The following is a 17,651-nucleotide window of genomic DNA, read 5'->3' as shown; positions in this document are numbered from 1 at the left end:
TAACAATACTAGTTTCAATTTTAAAATCTACAATGCTTTACTGCACCAATTTCAATTTATAAAGAACATAAAATTACATACCTGAAATAAACAACTTAGGTTACTTTATTAGAACGTTTTTGTATCAACGTCTTAAAAGTTCAGGTTATATGTTTTCTTTCTTTTTTCCTTTTTAAAAAATATATTTTTAGAATCTTCATTCTTAGAATTGGATTTTTACCAAAATTGCAATAATCTTCCTGAATAATATTATGTTCAAATTAGTAAATAACTAAAATAGAGAAGTATAATGTGTTCATTGACAAAAAAGTGACAAATATACAACTAGTTCGATGTCATATTTTACATAAAATAGATGTATCACAAACTACATTGTAATTAGCACGACATCACCATTATAAATGATGAACATTTATGATTTAAAAAATCTCAGATACTAGAAATATTTTTTAAAAAGCTTTACTAAGATAACATGTTTTAAACAATAATTTCGCAACCAGTGGTTTATATTAATAGTATAATAAATAATGTATTTAACAATGAAAGGTGTTTCAGACACTTAATATATACATGAAAAATATAGGAAAATTACGATAAAACATAATTTAGCGATTGTTGAAAGCACACCTCGCCAGATAGAATAGCATTTAAGCATTTTGATGTATGTAAACAAACCCCTACTCCTACATATTTTATGTAAGATATATATTTGAAAACGATTAGATATTATCAACTTTATTAACTTTATAAACATTTCACGTCGAGAAATTATTTAATATACTAACTTTAATTTTAACATTAAGTATCCAGGCGTTAAGACGTCCCAGGTTTGAGAGCTTTGTCAAGATGAGGGTCGTCAATATTTGAAGGACGATTTTTCTGGCCAAATTTATTAATATGGGTTTTTCTTCAGAGCACGACAGTATAGATAGTTCGAAGATGACGTCACTCATGTCTTTGCTATTGTTTTTGCCATCCGCGTTTATGAGTACAGAGTTTTGTGTGTTGCCCATTTTTATTTCCGGATGGCAATGTTGTGAACTTCTTAGCCAAGTGCATATTATCTATAGAACCAATGACGACGGAGTTTGTCCCAATTTCAGTATCGTGGAATAGAAATTATCCATTCTATAATAAACTATCATTGCACTTACTGTTGTCATATAAATATGTGAAAAATATTGTCTAAAAAAATGCCCGACAAAGAAGAAAGAAAAATACACAACTAATAGTGCGCCTATCTGGTCTAGTCGTATGACACTCGCTTTCGGATCCGAAGATCCTGGGTTCGAGGCTCAGTCAACGCATAGTTGAGCTCCTGGAAAAGGCTCTTTACGCACATTCTCTTACCATGCTCAGGTGTAAAATGAGTACCTGGTCGAGTACCTGTCCGTTATCTGCGTTGTCTATGTCGGATTAAAAAATGTAATATCGCCTAACAGGCGTCACGTCTCGTTCTACACGTTACGCGTTGCTGTTGGTCAGGGACATCTTGTAAAGTGCTTTGAGCACGTTCAGTGGAAATCTCGCTGTATAAAAGGTCACATTTTTTTAAACGACTCAAAAACGTCGGCCTCCATCAAAAGCACTTGAGACAGGCTGATGTCTTGGGATGCCTTTTTTCAGACCTTCTAACTCCTACTAAAAGTCTTAGTACTACGAATTTTGGGTCCTAATCGACAATTATATAAAGATCTTTAATTCAATATATCCTACTTATTTAAAACGAATTTTTGTTGCCAGAGTTAGTATATTCTTCTTCTTCTTCTAGGTTCCATGCCTAGTCCAGGCTTCGGATACTGCATGAATTATCTCTCTCCATTCCTCTCTGTCTCTTGCCTTTTCAAACAGCTCTTGGATTGTTAGGCTGGTGAAGCCCTTCAGTTGGTCTATGAGTGTTTTTCTTTGTCTCCCCGGGCGCGTTTACCAGGTATTTTTCCACAACTTGCCAGGTATTCATTCTTATCTTTCCTTACTATGTGTCCGAAAAAGGATAGTTGTCGATCCACTATTAGGGGCATTAGTTTCCTTTGTTGGTATGTTTGTTTTAGCACTTCTTCGTTCGTTTTGTGTGCAGTATACGATATTCTCTGCATCCTTCTCAAGCACCACATTTCAAAAGCTTCAATGTTCTTTTGTGTTTCTGCATTTGTAGTCCAGCTTTCGCATCCGTATAACAAGATTGGCCACACGTAGCACTTCAAGACTCGGAATCTAATCCCGAACGACATCTGTTTGTTTTTCAAAATGTTTCCCAGGTCCATGAAGGCCTGTTTGGCTTGAGCTATTCTTGCTCGTATGTCTCGGTTACATCTTCCATCTGTTGTCACTATTGAACCTAGGTATTTAAAACTTTCTACGTTGGTAAGTTGCTCGCCGTGAATCGTTATATTGCAGGTGTTGTTGTTTTCGGGGTTTTTCTGTATTACCATGCATTCCGTTTTGGTGATATTTACTTCCATTCCCTTGGCTTCACTATCTACTACCACTTTGTCAACAATCTTTTGAAGTTGGATTTCTGATGTTGCAATGAGTACCGTATCGTCTGCGTATCTTATATTATTTATGTTGTGACCTCCCACTTTTATTCCCTCCATATTATTTATGCCCCTCATGATTGTTTCTTGGTATAGATTAAACAGATCTGGTGAGGCAACACACCCTTGACGGACTCCTTTCTTAATAGGAATGGAATTTCCTGTAGAGTTTCCGAATTTGATAGATGCCTGCTGGGTGTAGTATAATGTTTGCATGAGTCTGAGGTCTTTCTCATCAGCGCCAATGGAGTGCAGTTGTTTTAGTATTTCTTCGTGGCGTACTCTATCAAAAGCTTTTTTGTAGTCGACAAAACAGAGGTATAGTGGGGTCTGAACCTGTATAGCTCTTTCACTTAAAACACGGAGGAGGTATATTGCGTTCCTTGTCCCTCTGTCAGGTTGGAATCCATATTGTTCTTCTGCGATTTCGGAGTTAATCTTATTCCTTAGCCTGTTGATAATTATACGCAACAGTATTTTGTTGATGTGGCTTATTAAACTTATAGTTCTAAAATTTTCGCATCTGACTGCACCTGCTTTCTTTGGTATTGCTATGAAAATAGAGTTACAGAGATCTTCTGGAATTTTCCCAGTATTGTATATATTGTTGAATAATATGTGAAGTTCATCAATTGCTAGATCTCCTAGGCTTTTTAATACCTCTACAGATATTTCATCAGGGCCTGTTGCTTTACCATCCCTCATTCGTTCCATGGCATGTTCAATTTCACTTTTGGTGATGTTTGGTCCGCTTAATGGTTCTTTGAATTTCAGTGGTGGTTCATTTCTATTTGGATCATTGTACAGTTCGCCTATGTATTCTACCCATCGGCTTTCTATATGTTGTTATTCAAATAGCAGTTCCCCTTGTTTGTTTTGGATACAACTTCCTGCTGCTTTGCTTTTCCTTTTCGCTGATAGTTCTTTTATTCTTTGGTGAGCTTGTTGGGGGTTGGGTTTGTATTCTCTTTCGATTTCGCAGCATTTCCAGTCTAGATAGTTCTCGTGTGCCTCGATGCATTTGGATTTAATGTGGTTGTTCAATGTTTGGTATTCTGCAGACCCTCTGTTGCATTTTCGTCTTTCTTCAAATAGGTTTAGAATTTCATTTGTCATCTATTCCTTTTTGCTGTTTATTTGAGCTATTGGTAAATGCTTTTCTGCTGTTGCTTTGACACACTTTTGGAATATATCAAATTGTTTTTCACATTTTTCGTTATCAGGTTCACTTTGGCTTTGTATCATGAGTGCATTTTCAAATTCTTCTCTCATTTTTGTTTGTATGCCATTGTCTTTGCATAACCTGTAATCCCTCTTTATTCTACCAGCTGTTCTCTGAATAGCTTTAAACTTTATCCTTACTGTACAAACAACTGGGACATGGTCACTGTCTACATCGGCGCCTGGGTAGGTTTTGCAATTTAATATGCCATTTCTGAATCTTGATGATACTGCTATAAAGTCTATCTGGTTCCTTGCTCTGTCCCCTGGTGATTGCCATGTCCAGGTTCTTCTTGGGTGTTGTTGAAACCAGGTGTTTGAAATCATTAATTTATTTGTTCTACACCAATCTGCCCAGATGTTTCCTCGTTCATTTCTGTCTCCGAGTCCATGTGGTCCGATTATGTCACCATCTCTGCCTCTGCCAATCTTAGCATTTAGGTCCCCCATTACCATAAGGACTTCTTGTGATTTACACATTCGTTTTGCTTTGTCTAGTGAATGGTAAAACTCTGTCATATCTGCATCTGTCGCCTCTTCTGTTGGTGCATAAACTTGAATAATATTGGTGTCAACTACAGGTCCTCTTAGCTTAACCAGCAAAACCAGTTAGTATATAAAGGAGTTTAAAGCATTAGTTCAATGTATTTAAACAAAATGGTCATTTAAAGGGTAGTTATAATGTCTACTATGTTATAATTCCTGAAAACTAAGAATTTTTCCAATTCCAAGAAGACAAGTCTACTTTTTTTTTTGGGGGGGGGGGGGGAAGGCTTGAAAAAAAATTTCTGCATTGTCTGATTCTGCTTCATACATACCTTTTGTATATTTATCAAATGTATGCCTAGCTTTGAATAGAAAAAGTAAATAAGAATGACCAAAAAAATAGGATGGAAGTTTTAATTTGATTCATGGCGTTGTCAAATTTTCTTTCGCTTCAATTTTCATATCACTGGTTTAAGGATTGTTATAGGCTTTTGTTTATCCATCAAACGTTCGTCGTCGCGCTGAATGAAGATAATGATAAAATATCATGGATCTATGGAAATAAAAAGCGCCCAAGAAAATTGTATGATTTGACAAACAGAACAGAAGAAAGGCTCAAAAGTCTGAGACAAGCTGAAAGTTCCGCCATCTATCGGTTACTCCACCAAGCACTCAAATGGAATAAATGAGTAACAAAACAATGGCCTATAAAGAAATATTTTACAAAGAAAACCACATATGATCTCCCAGAAAAGGATAAATGCATCTGTCTTCTTACCAACGTAACCCCATAGGATTGACCTGGTGTATTCCGTGATTGTTTGCTATTTGTGATTTTACTATGGATACTACTTGCGACACTACCAGGTCATTTTAGCTCCAAGGAAAAAGGAAGGTGATAGAATAGTAGATAAATTTAACTCTAGCTATCAAGCACCAAAGGAAAATTTAAGGCAAAGGGGACGAGATCTACAAGAATCAGAAATAGTTACAACAGCAAGTTAGCCTAGTGTCCAAAGTGTAATCATCCAAAACAGCCATTCTAAACAGACAGAATGATCTCCGCCAAAAACAACACACTCAATCATTGTTTACAATTTATTTTTTTAACTTGAGCTATTATACCGCGAAATATCCACTAAACGTGCTCAAAGCGCTTTACGAACGCTTTACAAGCGCATTAAAATTAATATTTTATTAAAAACCACATTGACAATTACAGTTTATATCAGGAAGAGATAGTTCACAAGGAAAACCTAAAATCTCTCATCCACAAAAAAATGATGATAATAATAATAATAATAATAATAATAATAATAATAATAATAATAATAATAATAATAATAATAATAATAATAATAATAATAATAATAATAATAATAATAATAATAATAATAATAATAATAATAATAATAATAATAATAATAATATCTGTTCTCTCCTCCTTTTAGAAAGACTCCAACAGCATGCCGTAAGCGGATACAAACGATTGAATTTCAGAACAAGAATGCTAAGCCACATTAAAAGCGACAAATGATGTAGGAGTGTAAAAAAAAGAGAGCATTGATATAAACCGGTGTAGAACACATTGTTGTTTTTATGTTTTTAAGGGTTTTACGGCGCTTGCAACACATTTAGGTTATATCAGCGCCAGTAAAAAGGAAGAAAATGGGATAGTAAAAAGTTATAGAATTACAATTAAAGCACCCAAGAAAAAGTAAGACAAAGGGGAACTGGGAACAAATAGGGATCAGATGTAGATTCCAAGAGCATACCACCAATGTACTTAGTTTGAAATCACCTACAAGTCTCATCCAGACACAAGCACAAATCCCAACAAAGAGGAACACACTCAAATGCTTACATTATACATTCAAAATAAAAATAAAAATACATGACAGAGAGATGATTTACAAGGAAAAAAATATCATCTCCCAAAACAATAACTATGCATTTGACTGTTTCCCTCCCATCTAGGACCCCGGCCAGAGCCAGGACAAAACCAAGTAATCTTATTCCGAGACAAAGACAGAAAGCATGTTGGAAAACAGATATAAGGGGATAGAAGACACAGTATGTACCTCCCTGCCCACTATGGGAGTTCAGGATCCCCACCCAGTAGAACACATTGACTATTTATCAAGTTGGGAATATTCTTATTTGATAGATATTTGAAGTTTTTTATTATCAAATATTTCAATGTGTTTCATTCGGTGTACGTACGATAGTTATAAATCAAGACAAAGTGATACGAAGCTTTCTAGAAGCTGTGAAATGTAAAAGTAATGAACAAAAATAAATATTGACATCTGCGACAAAGAACAATACATCGGACAAAGAACGTTTCGGGCTCTTTCGAAACTCTTCTTCTGACAATAACAAAAATAATGTAAACATTTTTTTCTACTGAAGAAGGGTTTGGATCCCGAGAAGAACCGTATTTGGTATTTTGTTCTTTTTCGAAGCTGTTTTAGACAGTTTTAACTGAAGCTATGATGAAACGGAAGAACAATATTAAAGCTTTGGTAACGCAATACATGGATGATGATGAAGTTCTGTAGTTTCCCTTTCCTAAAATACATACAAAGTTACATTCGAACAGAGGAAAATATAGAAAGAGTAAAATTATTATTATGATTATATAAAAATTATGTATTTTGGCGTCGGAAAATGAAACACGGGATGAGTTCAAATGTGACAAGAAGAGAGGAGTATTTATTAAGCATATTAGGCAGTGTAATTAACATTAAACCGAGATACAAGTACTGGACTTGCGAACACATCTTTTGACCATGTCGTCCCAAAACTTCCTCTCTGGACATTGTCGTCTTCTCTCTTTTCCTGATGATGTGCAGACGATGTAATCTTTACATCTGCTGTTACAATAGGCGTAACGACCGGGCTGTGCTCCGCGACAGCTATATATACATCCTCTGTAAATTAAACAGAAAAAAAAAAATATTTGTGATTATATTAATTGAAAGATTCATTTTTCCAACACCCCCTACCCACTATGTGGCAGGGTTTTTCTTCTTTTTTTTTTTGGGGGGGGGGGGGGGATCTGGAGAGATTCACTGAAATTGACTACAGTGGCATCCGCCAGAATATTAACCCTCTCCTTACCAACTATAGAGTAATCTGTTAGAATTATCGTAGTAAACTCGACATTATTATTACTATTATTCTTTTTTTATTATAAGCTGTGATTATTATTATTATTATTATTATTATTATTATTATTATTATTATTATTATTTTTTTTTTTTATTTGTTTTTAATTATTATTATTATTATTATTATTATTATTATTATTATTATTATTTATTATTATTATTATTATTATTATTATTATTATTATTATTATTATTATTGTATTATTATTACTCTATAAGCGAAATTATTATCCCACCACTAGTATAGCTATGTATTTTTTTAAATCAAATAAATCTTCTTCCGATTTTCATCCCCCAGCAAACAAGACATGACTTGAGTTTGTTTATTCATTATCCATACTTCGTTTATCCTCTTTTATTACCATCATCAATTAATAATCATCAGCCATCAACATAATCGTCACATTCGTTACAATGCAAACAATATATATTTTTTTCTTATTCAGACCTTTTTTTCAAACAAATCCAACAGTGCGTAGATCAATCTTTGTTCGACTATATTTACAAGAACTTATCGTTCTCTTGTACAGCTTCCTTTGTTCAACGAGATTATGTATATCAAATAGTTATTGCTTTTATTTAAATATGAGTTAAAATTCTATTCGTGCGTTAGGTCAAAATGGCATTTATTTCAGTAAAAACAATCTTAAAAACAGTCGGTGAGAAGAGAGAAACAGAACTGGGACTGTCATTTATTTAAAGCTTCAGAAACCAGGCTGAACATCGACTCCGTGGAGTCTGTAGGGGAAATTTATTTCAATTGGCTAATAATTACATAGCTTTCGGACTTTTTTAAAAATACATTTTTGTCATTTTAGCCAGAAAAATAAAGTATTCGAACATAGACAAGTTAATTTACAAAACTCTCAACTTGCCCCCAAATCTAAAACTTTGCACTCCTCCGAGGTCTCAGCTTTGAGATGTTTGTCGCAAGTTATTGGTCATTTTTTTTCGAAAAAATATCTCATGGAAAACTTCTCTATGTTGAGAAGAAGGAGGAGGAGGAGGATCAAAAGTATAGGAAGAAGGAAGATAAGGAAGAGGAGGAGATGTCGAAGATGAATGTTTAGACCAACCTCTGACTACTTCCATGACGTACAACTTGTATTCCACCATGTTGACTTCCACTCAGGAATGATGAAGATGACGAAGATGATGATGATGATGACGATGGGTGTAATGATTGCAAAGATGACAACTGTGAGGAGGAGGAAGAGGATAGTGGCCCTGTTTTGCGAACACTACTACCGCCAGTTACCACCACAGGTTGTCCACCGTGAGAGACAAATGTCTTCCCCCCTTGGAAGTGATGACTTCCGCTGAAGCCAGAGTTGCCCTGGCTACCACTGCTACTACTATGTCCGCTTCCGATATTTCCAAAACCAATTGTACCACCCTGGCTTACAACTCTGCTGCTGCTACCTCGGTGAACAAATGTCCCACTGTGAGGAATGCTGCCCCCTTGGACTACGACACCTCCATGGCTACTGCTGCTACTCGTACCACTTCCGCCGTGAACACCGCTGCTGACAAAATGGCTACCACTTCCGCCGTGAACACCTCCGCTGACATGATGGCTACTACTACTTCCGCTATGAACACCGCCGCTGACACGATGGCTACTACTACTTCCGCTATGAGCACCGCCGCTGACATGATGGCTACCACTTCGGCCATGGCTACTACCACTTCCGCCCTGACTACCACCAGTGCTATGTCCGCTTCCAGTGTTGCTTCCAAAGGACACGAAAGGGGATCCACCTTTTTCTTTAGGATTGTCGCTTTGTTGTGTGGCCCTGGAATATCGGGATTGAAAGAAAATGAAAATTAGATAAGAAAAATATAATATGAATATGGAACAAAGCTAAAGGAAATATATTGGGATGATAGATTTGGATCTTTAAATGATGTGACTATATGAATTATTGAAACTCTGATTATTTTTCTTCCAGTAAAAAATATAGATAAGACCAGAGGGAATTCTATTCGCTAGGAAAGATTTTATATAACATGTCAATTATCGCCCGTGTCTGGAATTAAATTGAGATGGCACAGAGCCTAAAAATGACTTGAACTCAATATAAAAATAATCAGAATTTAGAAATGTGTTGGGTTTTTAGCAGTTTAGGATGTTACATTGGTCGGTGGCTCAAAAATGGTATGTCTCTATCTAGCAAAGTCATGCGACATTGCGGTTGGTTGGTAACTCGATATGTGAAAATAATCACAAAAATCTGGCATCGGTGTTGTGTTGTTGTTGAGTAAAATATTTTAAAAAGTAATAAACAATAATGAATATAACAGCTTCAAAAAAAGAACAAAATACCGAAACACGGAACGTTTCGGGCTCAAAACACTTCATCAGCCAACAACAAGAATCAATAAAGACATAAATACATTACTGAATTCCAGATAGACGACAGAGATTTTTTTTTTACGTCCAAGATTTTTCAACAGAGAGGACCTAAAATATCTCTGTTGTCTATCTGGGATGTAGTAATTTATGTCTTATTGTTGTTTTTTTGTTGTTGTTGCTGGCTGAAGAAGGGCTTTGAGCCCAAAATGTTCCGTGTTTTGGTATTTTGTTCTTTTTTGAAGCGGTTATATTCAATTTTGTTTATTACTTTTTACAATCCACAGCTTCTAGCAGCCTAGTATCACAGTAAAATACTTTGCACACTTTACACGACCGACTCGACTCATATCTAAATTATTACCTTTTTCAGTCAGATTCTGAGATTGTAAGAAAGACAGTATACTTATCAAATACGCTTATGAATGAATGAATGAATGAATTTATATAGCGCCTAGATCCACAATGTACTCAGGGGCGCTTTACAATATGCAAATAAAACAAAACAATAAATTAATAATTTAAGCATAAAAATCTATCATGTTTAAATAGCATCAATCAATTTGTAAGTAATTACCACGCACTGTGCTACAAGATGAAAATTTAGTATATGTATAATATGTCGGCCTGATAGAAATGTTAAACATCAAATGGTTTTCTAAAGCTTAACCGGCAATTTTCACTGAATAAAATTGAAGTTTGGTTCCATATTGTCCGCTGAAGTAGCATTGTGAAGCGCATTGCGCAATATGAAAATCCTTTGGCCCCATTTATAATTTTTAACACGTTTAATTTTGAGACATGTATAAATATGATAACTCATAAAAGGAGGGAAGCTCCGTAAGAAAGTAGGTTTGTAATCTTGTGCTATGAATCCATGAATGAAGAATCAGTTTTCGTGAGGAAATTAAAAAAAAGACTTTTCGACCCATAAGCGAGTAAGTTACAACTATGCAATTGTTCTTAGGTCTCTCCAGTTTAATTCCAATATTATCTAATGCAAATTAGTGGATTATTAAATAAGATTAAATTCCTATTTTTCTTCATTGCGTCTTAAGAAACATTGTTTTTTTAAAAACGTAGCTTCGACTTAAGTATTTGCTTTAAAAAATTAATACGTTTCCTTGCAATCTGTTATAAGGACTGGTTCATGCAAGCAGCCGTGATTGTCAATGTATAACCAAATACAATATACAAACAACACATATTGTGTTACCTGTACAAGACGCCATGTTTGCGTTAAAATGCCAATAGCAAAAACAAAAATTAAGTATAAACATGATTCAATATCAATGACAAATTGTGATATTATAATCAATAGCATGCATTCAATTTGATAAAACAAGGCTGGGAATGTGCAAATGGTTATGATGACAACACCAAATATTTCTGAAAAATTAAAAGAAATTTATAATAAAGTGTAAAAAAAAATTAATTAAATTTACAAACTAAAATTAAAACCAAAAAAAATAAAAAAATAAATAAAATAATTTCTATTTTGATAATGAGCGGGGATCATGGTTTAGAATAATATACAATAATATTAATAAACCTATATTTTCCTTTGCATTATTTTACATTTTAAAGATATTCTAAATCAAATACTGAAAATACCTTTAACATCACACGACGTAAGCTGCATCTCGTTAATGTCATGTGATCAGCTATTTATAGCACGTAGTATTTCTTTATATCGTGTACAAAATAATGAAAGAAATCTCCCCATTTGCTAGACTCTTTTTTGATGTAACTGAATATAATAAAGATATTTCTTTCCGTTTACTCAGCTGATCATGATGATGTGATAATCAAAAGGCACTGCCTGTGACGTGCGATATCAAAGGTATATAATAATATAATATTACAACAAACAGCATGATCCGATTTTCGAATAAACATTTCATAACAATTCGTTACCACACAGTTCAGAAAAAAGAAACAAATTTTTAAACTGTGCATTACATAAACCGAAAGCAATTTTTTAGGTTTTTAGGTTTGCAAAAACAATTTTTTTTTAAATGCTTCAACTTTACTTTGTAGGATTTGCTCGTCTTATAAAGAGGAGATAAGATGGTTTAATCATCAAAGGTATCCTCAGTACACATCAACCACAAAATGGGCGTGCCAGATTCTGATCATTGCTCTCAATTTTTGGCATAGGCAATTCAAACATTGTGTTGTACAATGCTAAAATGTAGTGCTAGCATAAACCGCACCTAAATATTGTGTTGTACAATGATAAAATGTAATGCTAGCATTAACCGCACCTAAATATTGTGTTGGACAATGATAAAATGTAATGCTAGCATTAACTGCACCTAAACAGTGTGTTATACAATGATAAAATGTAATGCTAGCATTAACCGCACCTAAATATTGTGTTGTACAATGATAAAATGTAATGCTAGCGTTAACTGCACCCGATCGAACATTGTAAAAATGCTCATGATCAGATGCGTTCATATATGACGACCCTGCAATTTTTTAGAGTTAATCAAAATGTTTGAGGCTGAGTTTTTGATATGCACACGTCAAGAAATGTAATCAATTTAATGTTATTGATTTTTTGCCATTGACTTGTTTTAATTTTGTGAACAAAAACGGAATCGAATTTGGACCATGCATGGGCATTTATTAAAACATGAATTTTGGGATCAGGCATTGGAATAAAACAACAAAGACTAAATAACACATCAAAACGATTGGGGTATAATTCATGATCAACAAAACAATGCGACATAAACGACATTTTGACCTTCGTCAAGCAGCAGAAGAAATTATAATATTGTTTTTAACAAATGAAAAAGTAGAAGATAACATAGAATGGGAGAATACATTAGAGTATATAAATGCTATGACTTGTAAGAGGAATATATTCGATTAGTATGTAGATAAAGTTTAAATTTCAATGTAGATTTGAAACTTTTTTAGATATATCACGTAGATCCTACTTAAAACTATTTACAAGAGATAATCTTGTTCTCCTTGAGAGAATAAATTATCTATCTTAAAGTTTATGAATCCTATGCACCTGTAAAATGTCTGTATTATCACAACAAGGAACTGGTTATCCTAAGTAGCTTCGACAGTGTTTTCAAGTCGGTCTTCTTCCGATTGATCTACAATTCCCTTTTCCTTGGGAATAAAACATGATATGATTGATGGATGTAAAAACTTTGGTACGGGTAGATAGGATATGGAGAACCCCAAAAAAATTCCCAAATAGATGCAAAGAGCAAAACACTTCAAATTGAAATGATTGGCTGATTCGCACAGGAAGTGCAAAGCCTCAGTTAATTCATTAATTAAATTCACGGGTAAGCCATTTCTCAATTAAATAGATTGTCTTGATCCACCCTTTTCACATAAAAGTAAAGGTCAGCGAATGGCTCATAACAATTTTACAGTTGTTCTGATTACAATAAAGAATCACAATTTCAAAAATGGCACCTTTACGTTAAGAAGACTTTGATTCGAGAGCAAGCCTTTTGAATTCTACAATATTTATAAAAAAGTGGACAAGGGGATGAATTGCAAGAACCCTTTATAAACCACACTACAATTTGAATAAGACATCCGTTATGGATTTCTTTGAGTTGTTTGTTTGTCTGGTTTTGTTTCTTTGTTTATTTATTCTTTGAAGCTGAACATTACTTGTGAAACTTTTCTGATAACAAATATTTATTATTCTGGAATTTAAAGTTATTAGGGGAAAAAACTCGATCATTATTGATTTTGGAAATAATTTATATTCTAATCCGGAATACGAATCTTTTCCTATCGTATCTTTACCTCAAATTGATATCAAACAGATATTTCTTACCATAAAAGCAGTATGAAAAAGCTCTTGTGAATATTGAGATAGCTTTGTTTAACTTTGCAAGCGAGTTGCCTTTTCTCCGCATAATAATTCTTTAATAACTTACCAAGAATTGTCCATTTTTGAATCATTAGGATAATCTTTGCGTGGTAAACTGGAGGAATTGTTGTTTTGACCCCCATCAAAATTACTGGAAACAGAGTTTGTCATTAAAGAATTGCATTGATGGGCATTCGTCGTGGGTCATGATCGCTGCCTTGCGCCAGATGTGTCGGGGCTTCCCATGATGCATTTGCAATTTTATTCTAAGGATGCCTTGAAGTGACAGCCTTTTCCTATTTTATTAGCACTCTTATAAGCTGAGCAACTTTTGAACTCGGCGTTCACATTTTCAAAGCATTTTGTCTCAACAATTTTGTCGAATGACTTCTCTCAGTTTAATATTGCCGCTGAAATTTCATCAACAACGCAATGCTTAGCAAAGTTTGATTCGACGCTTTTGTAAAACTGAAGGTTTAGTTTGGACAATTTCTAAAGTTACATCTTTGTTAAACTTTCGTTAGTGACCCTTCGTAAAGTGCTTTGAGCACATTTAGTAGATTTTGCGCTAAATAAAAGCTGAAGTTGGGGGGGGGGTGTCCACTGTCATTTATGTAATAATGTTTGGCAAATTTATTTCACCCATTTGCTGATGCACCTAAAGATTTCACTAAAAACTGACATGTTTGTCGAGTAGATTTTCAATTCCATATTAATAAATAGTCTTTCAATTTCATATTGCTGCAATGTTCAGCTAATTTTTCTTGACACATGCGCTAAGCGATAATCAGTCTCCGTTTGACATTTGACTCATTTGCTTGTTATTCCCAAACTCTTCTGGTCGCAAATCTCCATTATTGACGCAATTGCTGAGCAGATCTAGAATTGAATTCGACAAATTAATCAAGCATGTCTTGACCTTTGTTGTGAGAAATTTTTGCAGCAATTTTTGCGTCATTTTCAAGCTTCTTCAATACAGCCTTTGATATATCTGTTTTCGTGCAAAACTGCGTGAATTTCAGTTGTGATGTAGATAATTATCGCCAAGGAACTTTTTGATTTTGTCTTGATGCATTTGCCCTTGCAAACATTTTGATATGCATTTTGTTGCATTCACTGTTCAGTGCGTTGTTTATAATATTGTCTGTGAATTTGTTGATCAACCTCTTATTAGCCATAATAGAAGAGCGTATTTGCTTCAGACATATTCCACATCATGTAGTTTATGATGCTATAATAATTGCAATGACAACTCTCGTATGTCATTGAATACTGTGACTTTGTTTTCTTTTGGCTGTCAGTCATAATTTCATTGCTTTTAGAACACATTTAAACTGTATTTCGTCTGACATGATAATGCTACTGAACTTTTTCACTCGGGCTCTCACTTGCATACATTGTCAAATCTTGTCAATCTCCTATCAAATATTGATGGTTCGCTGAACAATAGCGCATGGTGAAGCAGATGCTATTACCACGTTTCAATTCAATATTGATAGGGTCGCTCAGTCAGGACCCGGCAAAAGGACAACCAGTATGAAATATTCACAAGCACATTTTCAAAGAATATGTTTTGTACATTTTACATGAAACCCGGGAGTTTAAAAAATATGTATCCCATGTGTACACCACATAATATAATTTAGTTCCATTTTTTGTGTTTTAGACAAATAATCATAGTGTATAAATATATTATATTTATTTCCAAATGATATAATACGTTGACTTCAATGAATCATGCTTTTTTAAATCAGTTTAAAATTAAATTATTCTAATTTTCTTTCCATACTTTAAGAAAAACGATGGTTAACCTCGTGTATTGAAATCGTCGAAATTCTTAAACGGCATGATAAGTTTTTTCAATTTTAAACATATTCGTTTGGAACGACTTCATTGATTGTACAATAAATGAAAAGTTTTACAATGTCACACTATTTAAAAGTTATAATGTCCAAATTTACAAACAGCTTGAGTGAGAGAATGTAGCTGTGTATATTTCATATTTAAAAGTTATAATGTCCAAATTTACAAACAGCTTGAGTGAGAGAATGTAGCTGTGTATATTTCATAATGTCAGAAAGAAGTGGTCGCCCTTTCTCTATTTCAACGAAAACAGAGAGACACCGAAAATCTTTTCTGCCGTCCAGTATTAGGCTTTATAACAACAAGCAATAATCATTTTATATAATTATTTCGCATTTTTACTTTCAAAAAATGTAAATATTAATTTATTAATTTATTTATTTTGCAATTTTCAATTTATAGTGACAGTTTTAACTATTTTACAGTGTTGAAATTATTCAGTTTATAAAGCGCAGCTCTGGTTATGGAGCTGCTCTTTTTTTATATATACATCCTATTTCCATTGTATTTTTATCTTATTGTGTAAATTATAACACGTCTGAAGAAAAATTTCCTTTCTGGGATGCAATAAAGTATTATTATTATTATTATTATTATTATTATTATTATTATTATTATTATTATTATTATATTATTATTATTATTATTATTATTATTATTATATTTAAAAGTTAACAACAAGATATGAAGTGAGTAGAAAAGTGCCAGAAGACAATAGAGAATAAAAAAATTTTTCGCGGCGGTGGTGGGGTTTGAACCTGCGAACTTATTGGTACGACAACTCCGCCTGGCAGGTGAGAGCGTGGCTCTACCGTGTGAGCTATCAACGAACACAAAAATATTCGTTTCAAACCCAAAGTCATTTCTAGATCCCTCTCTCACCCACTTCTTGAGATCGCCGATTCGTTCACCACCATCGCGAAATAATTTTGACCAGCAGTTAAGCTTAATAGCCAATATTCTCATCACAAACATATAACATAGAAACGATTGAGAAAAATTTTTTATTCTCTATTGTCTTCTGGCACTTTTCTACTCACTTCATATCTTGTTGTTACCAACATAAGTGCCTGCTCCACTCACTTTTCTGAATTAAAAATTCACCCCATACACCGGAGCATACTCAATGTCTCAATCGTTTCTATGTTATATGTTTGTGATGAGAATATTGGCTATTAAGCTTAACTGCTGGTCAAAATTATTTCGCGATGGTGGTGAACGAATCGGCGATCTCAAGAAGTGGGTGAGAGAGGGATCTAGAAATGACTTTGGGTTTGAAACGAATATTTTTGTGTTCGTGGATAGCTCACACGGTAGAGCCACGCTCTCACCTGCCAGGCGGAGTTGTCGTACCAATAAGGTCGCAGGTTCAAACCCCACCACCGCCGCGAAAAAAAATTTTATTCTCTATTGTCTTCTGGCACTTTTCTACTCACTTCATATCTTGTTGTTACCAACATAAGTGCCTGCTCCACTCACTTTTCTGAATTAAAAATTCACCCCATACACCGGAGCATACTCAATGTCTCAATCGTTTCTATGTTATATGTTTGTGATGAGAATATTGGCTATTAAGCTTAACTGCTGGTCAAAATTATTTCGCGATGGTGGTGAACGAATCGGCGATCTCAAGAAGTGGGTGAGAGAGGGATCTAGAAATGACTTTGGGTTTGAAACGAATATTTTTGTGTTTCGTGGATAGCTCACACGGTAGAGCCACGCTCTCACCTGCCAGGCGGAGTTGTCGTACCAATAAGGTCGCAGGTTCAAACCCCACCACCGCCGCGAAAAAAAAATTTATTCTCTATTGTCTTCTGGCACTTTTCTACTCACTTCATATCTTGTTGTTACCAACATAAGTGCCTGCTCCACTCACTTTTCTGAATTAAAAATTCACCCCATACACCGGAGCATACTCAATGTCTCAATCGTTTCTATGTTATATGTTTGTGATGAGCATATTGGCTATTAAGCTTAACTGCTGGTCAAAATTACTTCGCGATGGTGGCGAACGAATCGGCGATCTCAAGAAGTGGGTGAGAGAGGGATCTAGAAATGACTTTGGGTTTGAAACGAATATTTTTGTGTTCGTGGATAGCTCACACGGTAGAGCCACGCTCTCACCTGCCAGGCGGAGTTGTCGTACCAATAAGGTCGCA

At 34.4% G+C, this 17,651-nt stretch overlaps 1 protein-coding gene across 5 annotated transcripts in view; it reads right to left on the bottom strand.

Annotated features, from left to right (window-relative positions):
- Nucleotides 1-6,939: 6,939 nt before the first annotated feature.
- LOC144959976 (SCO-spondin-like) overlaps nucleotides 6,940-17,651 on the bottom strand; it is a 132,057-nt gene continuing 121,345 nt past the window's right edge. For all 5 annotated transcript variants that reach the window (XM_078892862.1, XM_078892865.1, XM_078892866.1 and 2 more), the window contains 2 exons: nucleotides 8,494-9,213; nucleotides 6,940-7,177 (listed from right to left, as the gene is read on the bottom strand). In XM_078892862.1, the coding sequence (XP_078748988.1) occupies nucleotides 6,991-7,177; nucleotides 8,494-9,213 (907 nt within the window). In that variant the 3' untranslated portion in view covers nucleotides 6,940-6,990. The remainder of the gene's footprint in view (nucleotides 7,178-8,493; nucleotides 9,214-17,651) is intronic.

Source organism: Berghia stephanieae, chromosome 14 (genome assembly GCF_034508935.2).
Source record: "Berghia stephanieae isolate SIO BIC M18660-M18661 chromosome 14, UCSD_Bste_1.3, whole genome shotgun sequence".
Lineage (NCBI taxonomy): Eukaryota > Metazoa > Mollusca > Gastropoda > Nudibranchia > Aeolidiidae > Berghia > Berghia stephanieae.
The sequence above is the reverse complement of the archived record's forward strand: the minus strand, read 5'-3'. Positions and strand labels throughout refer to the sequence as shown.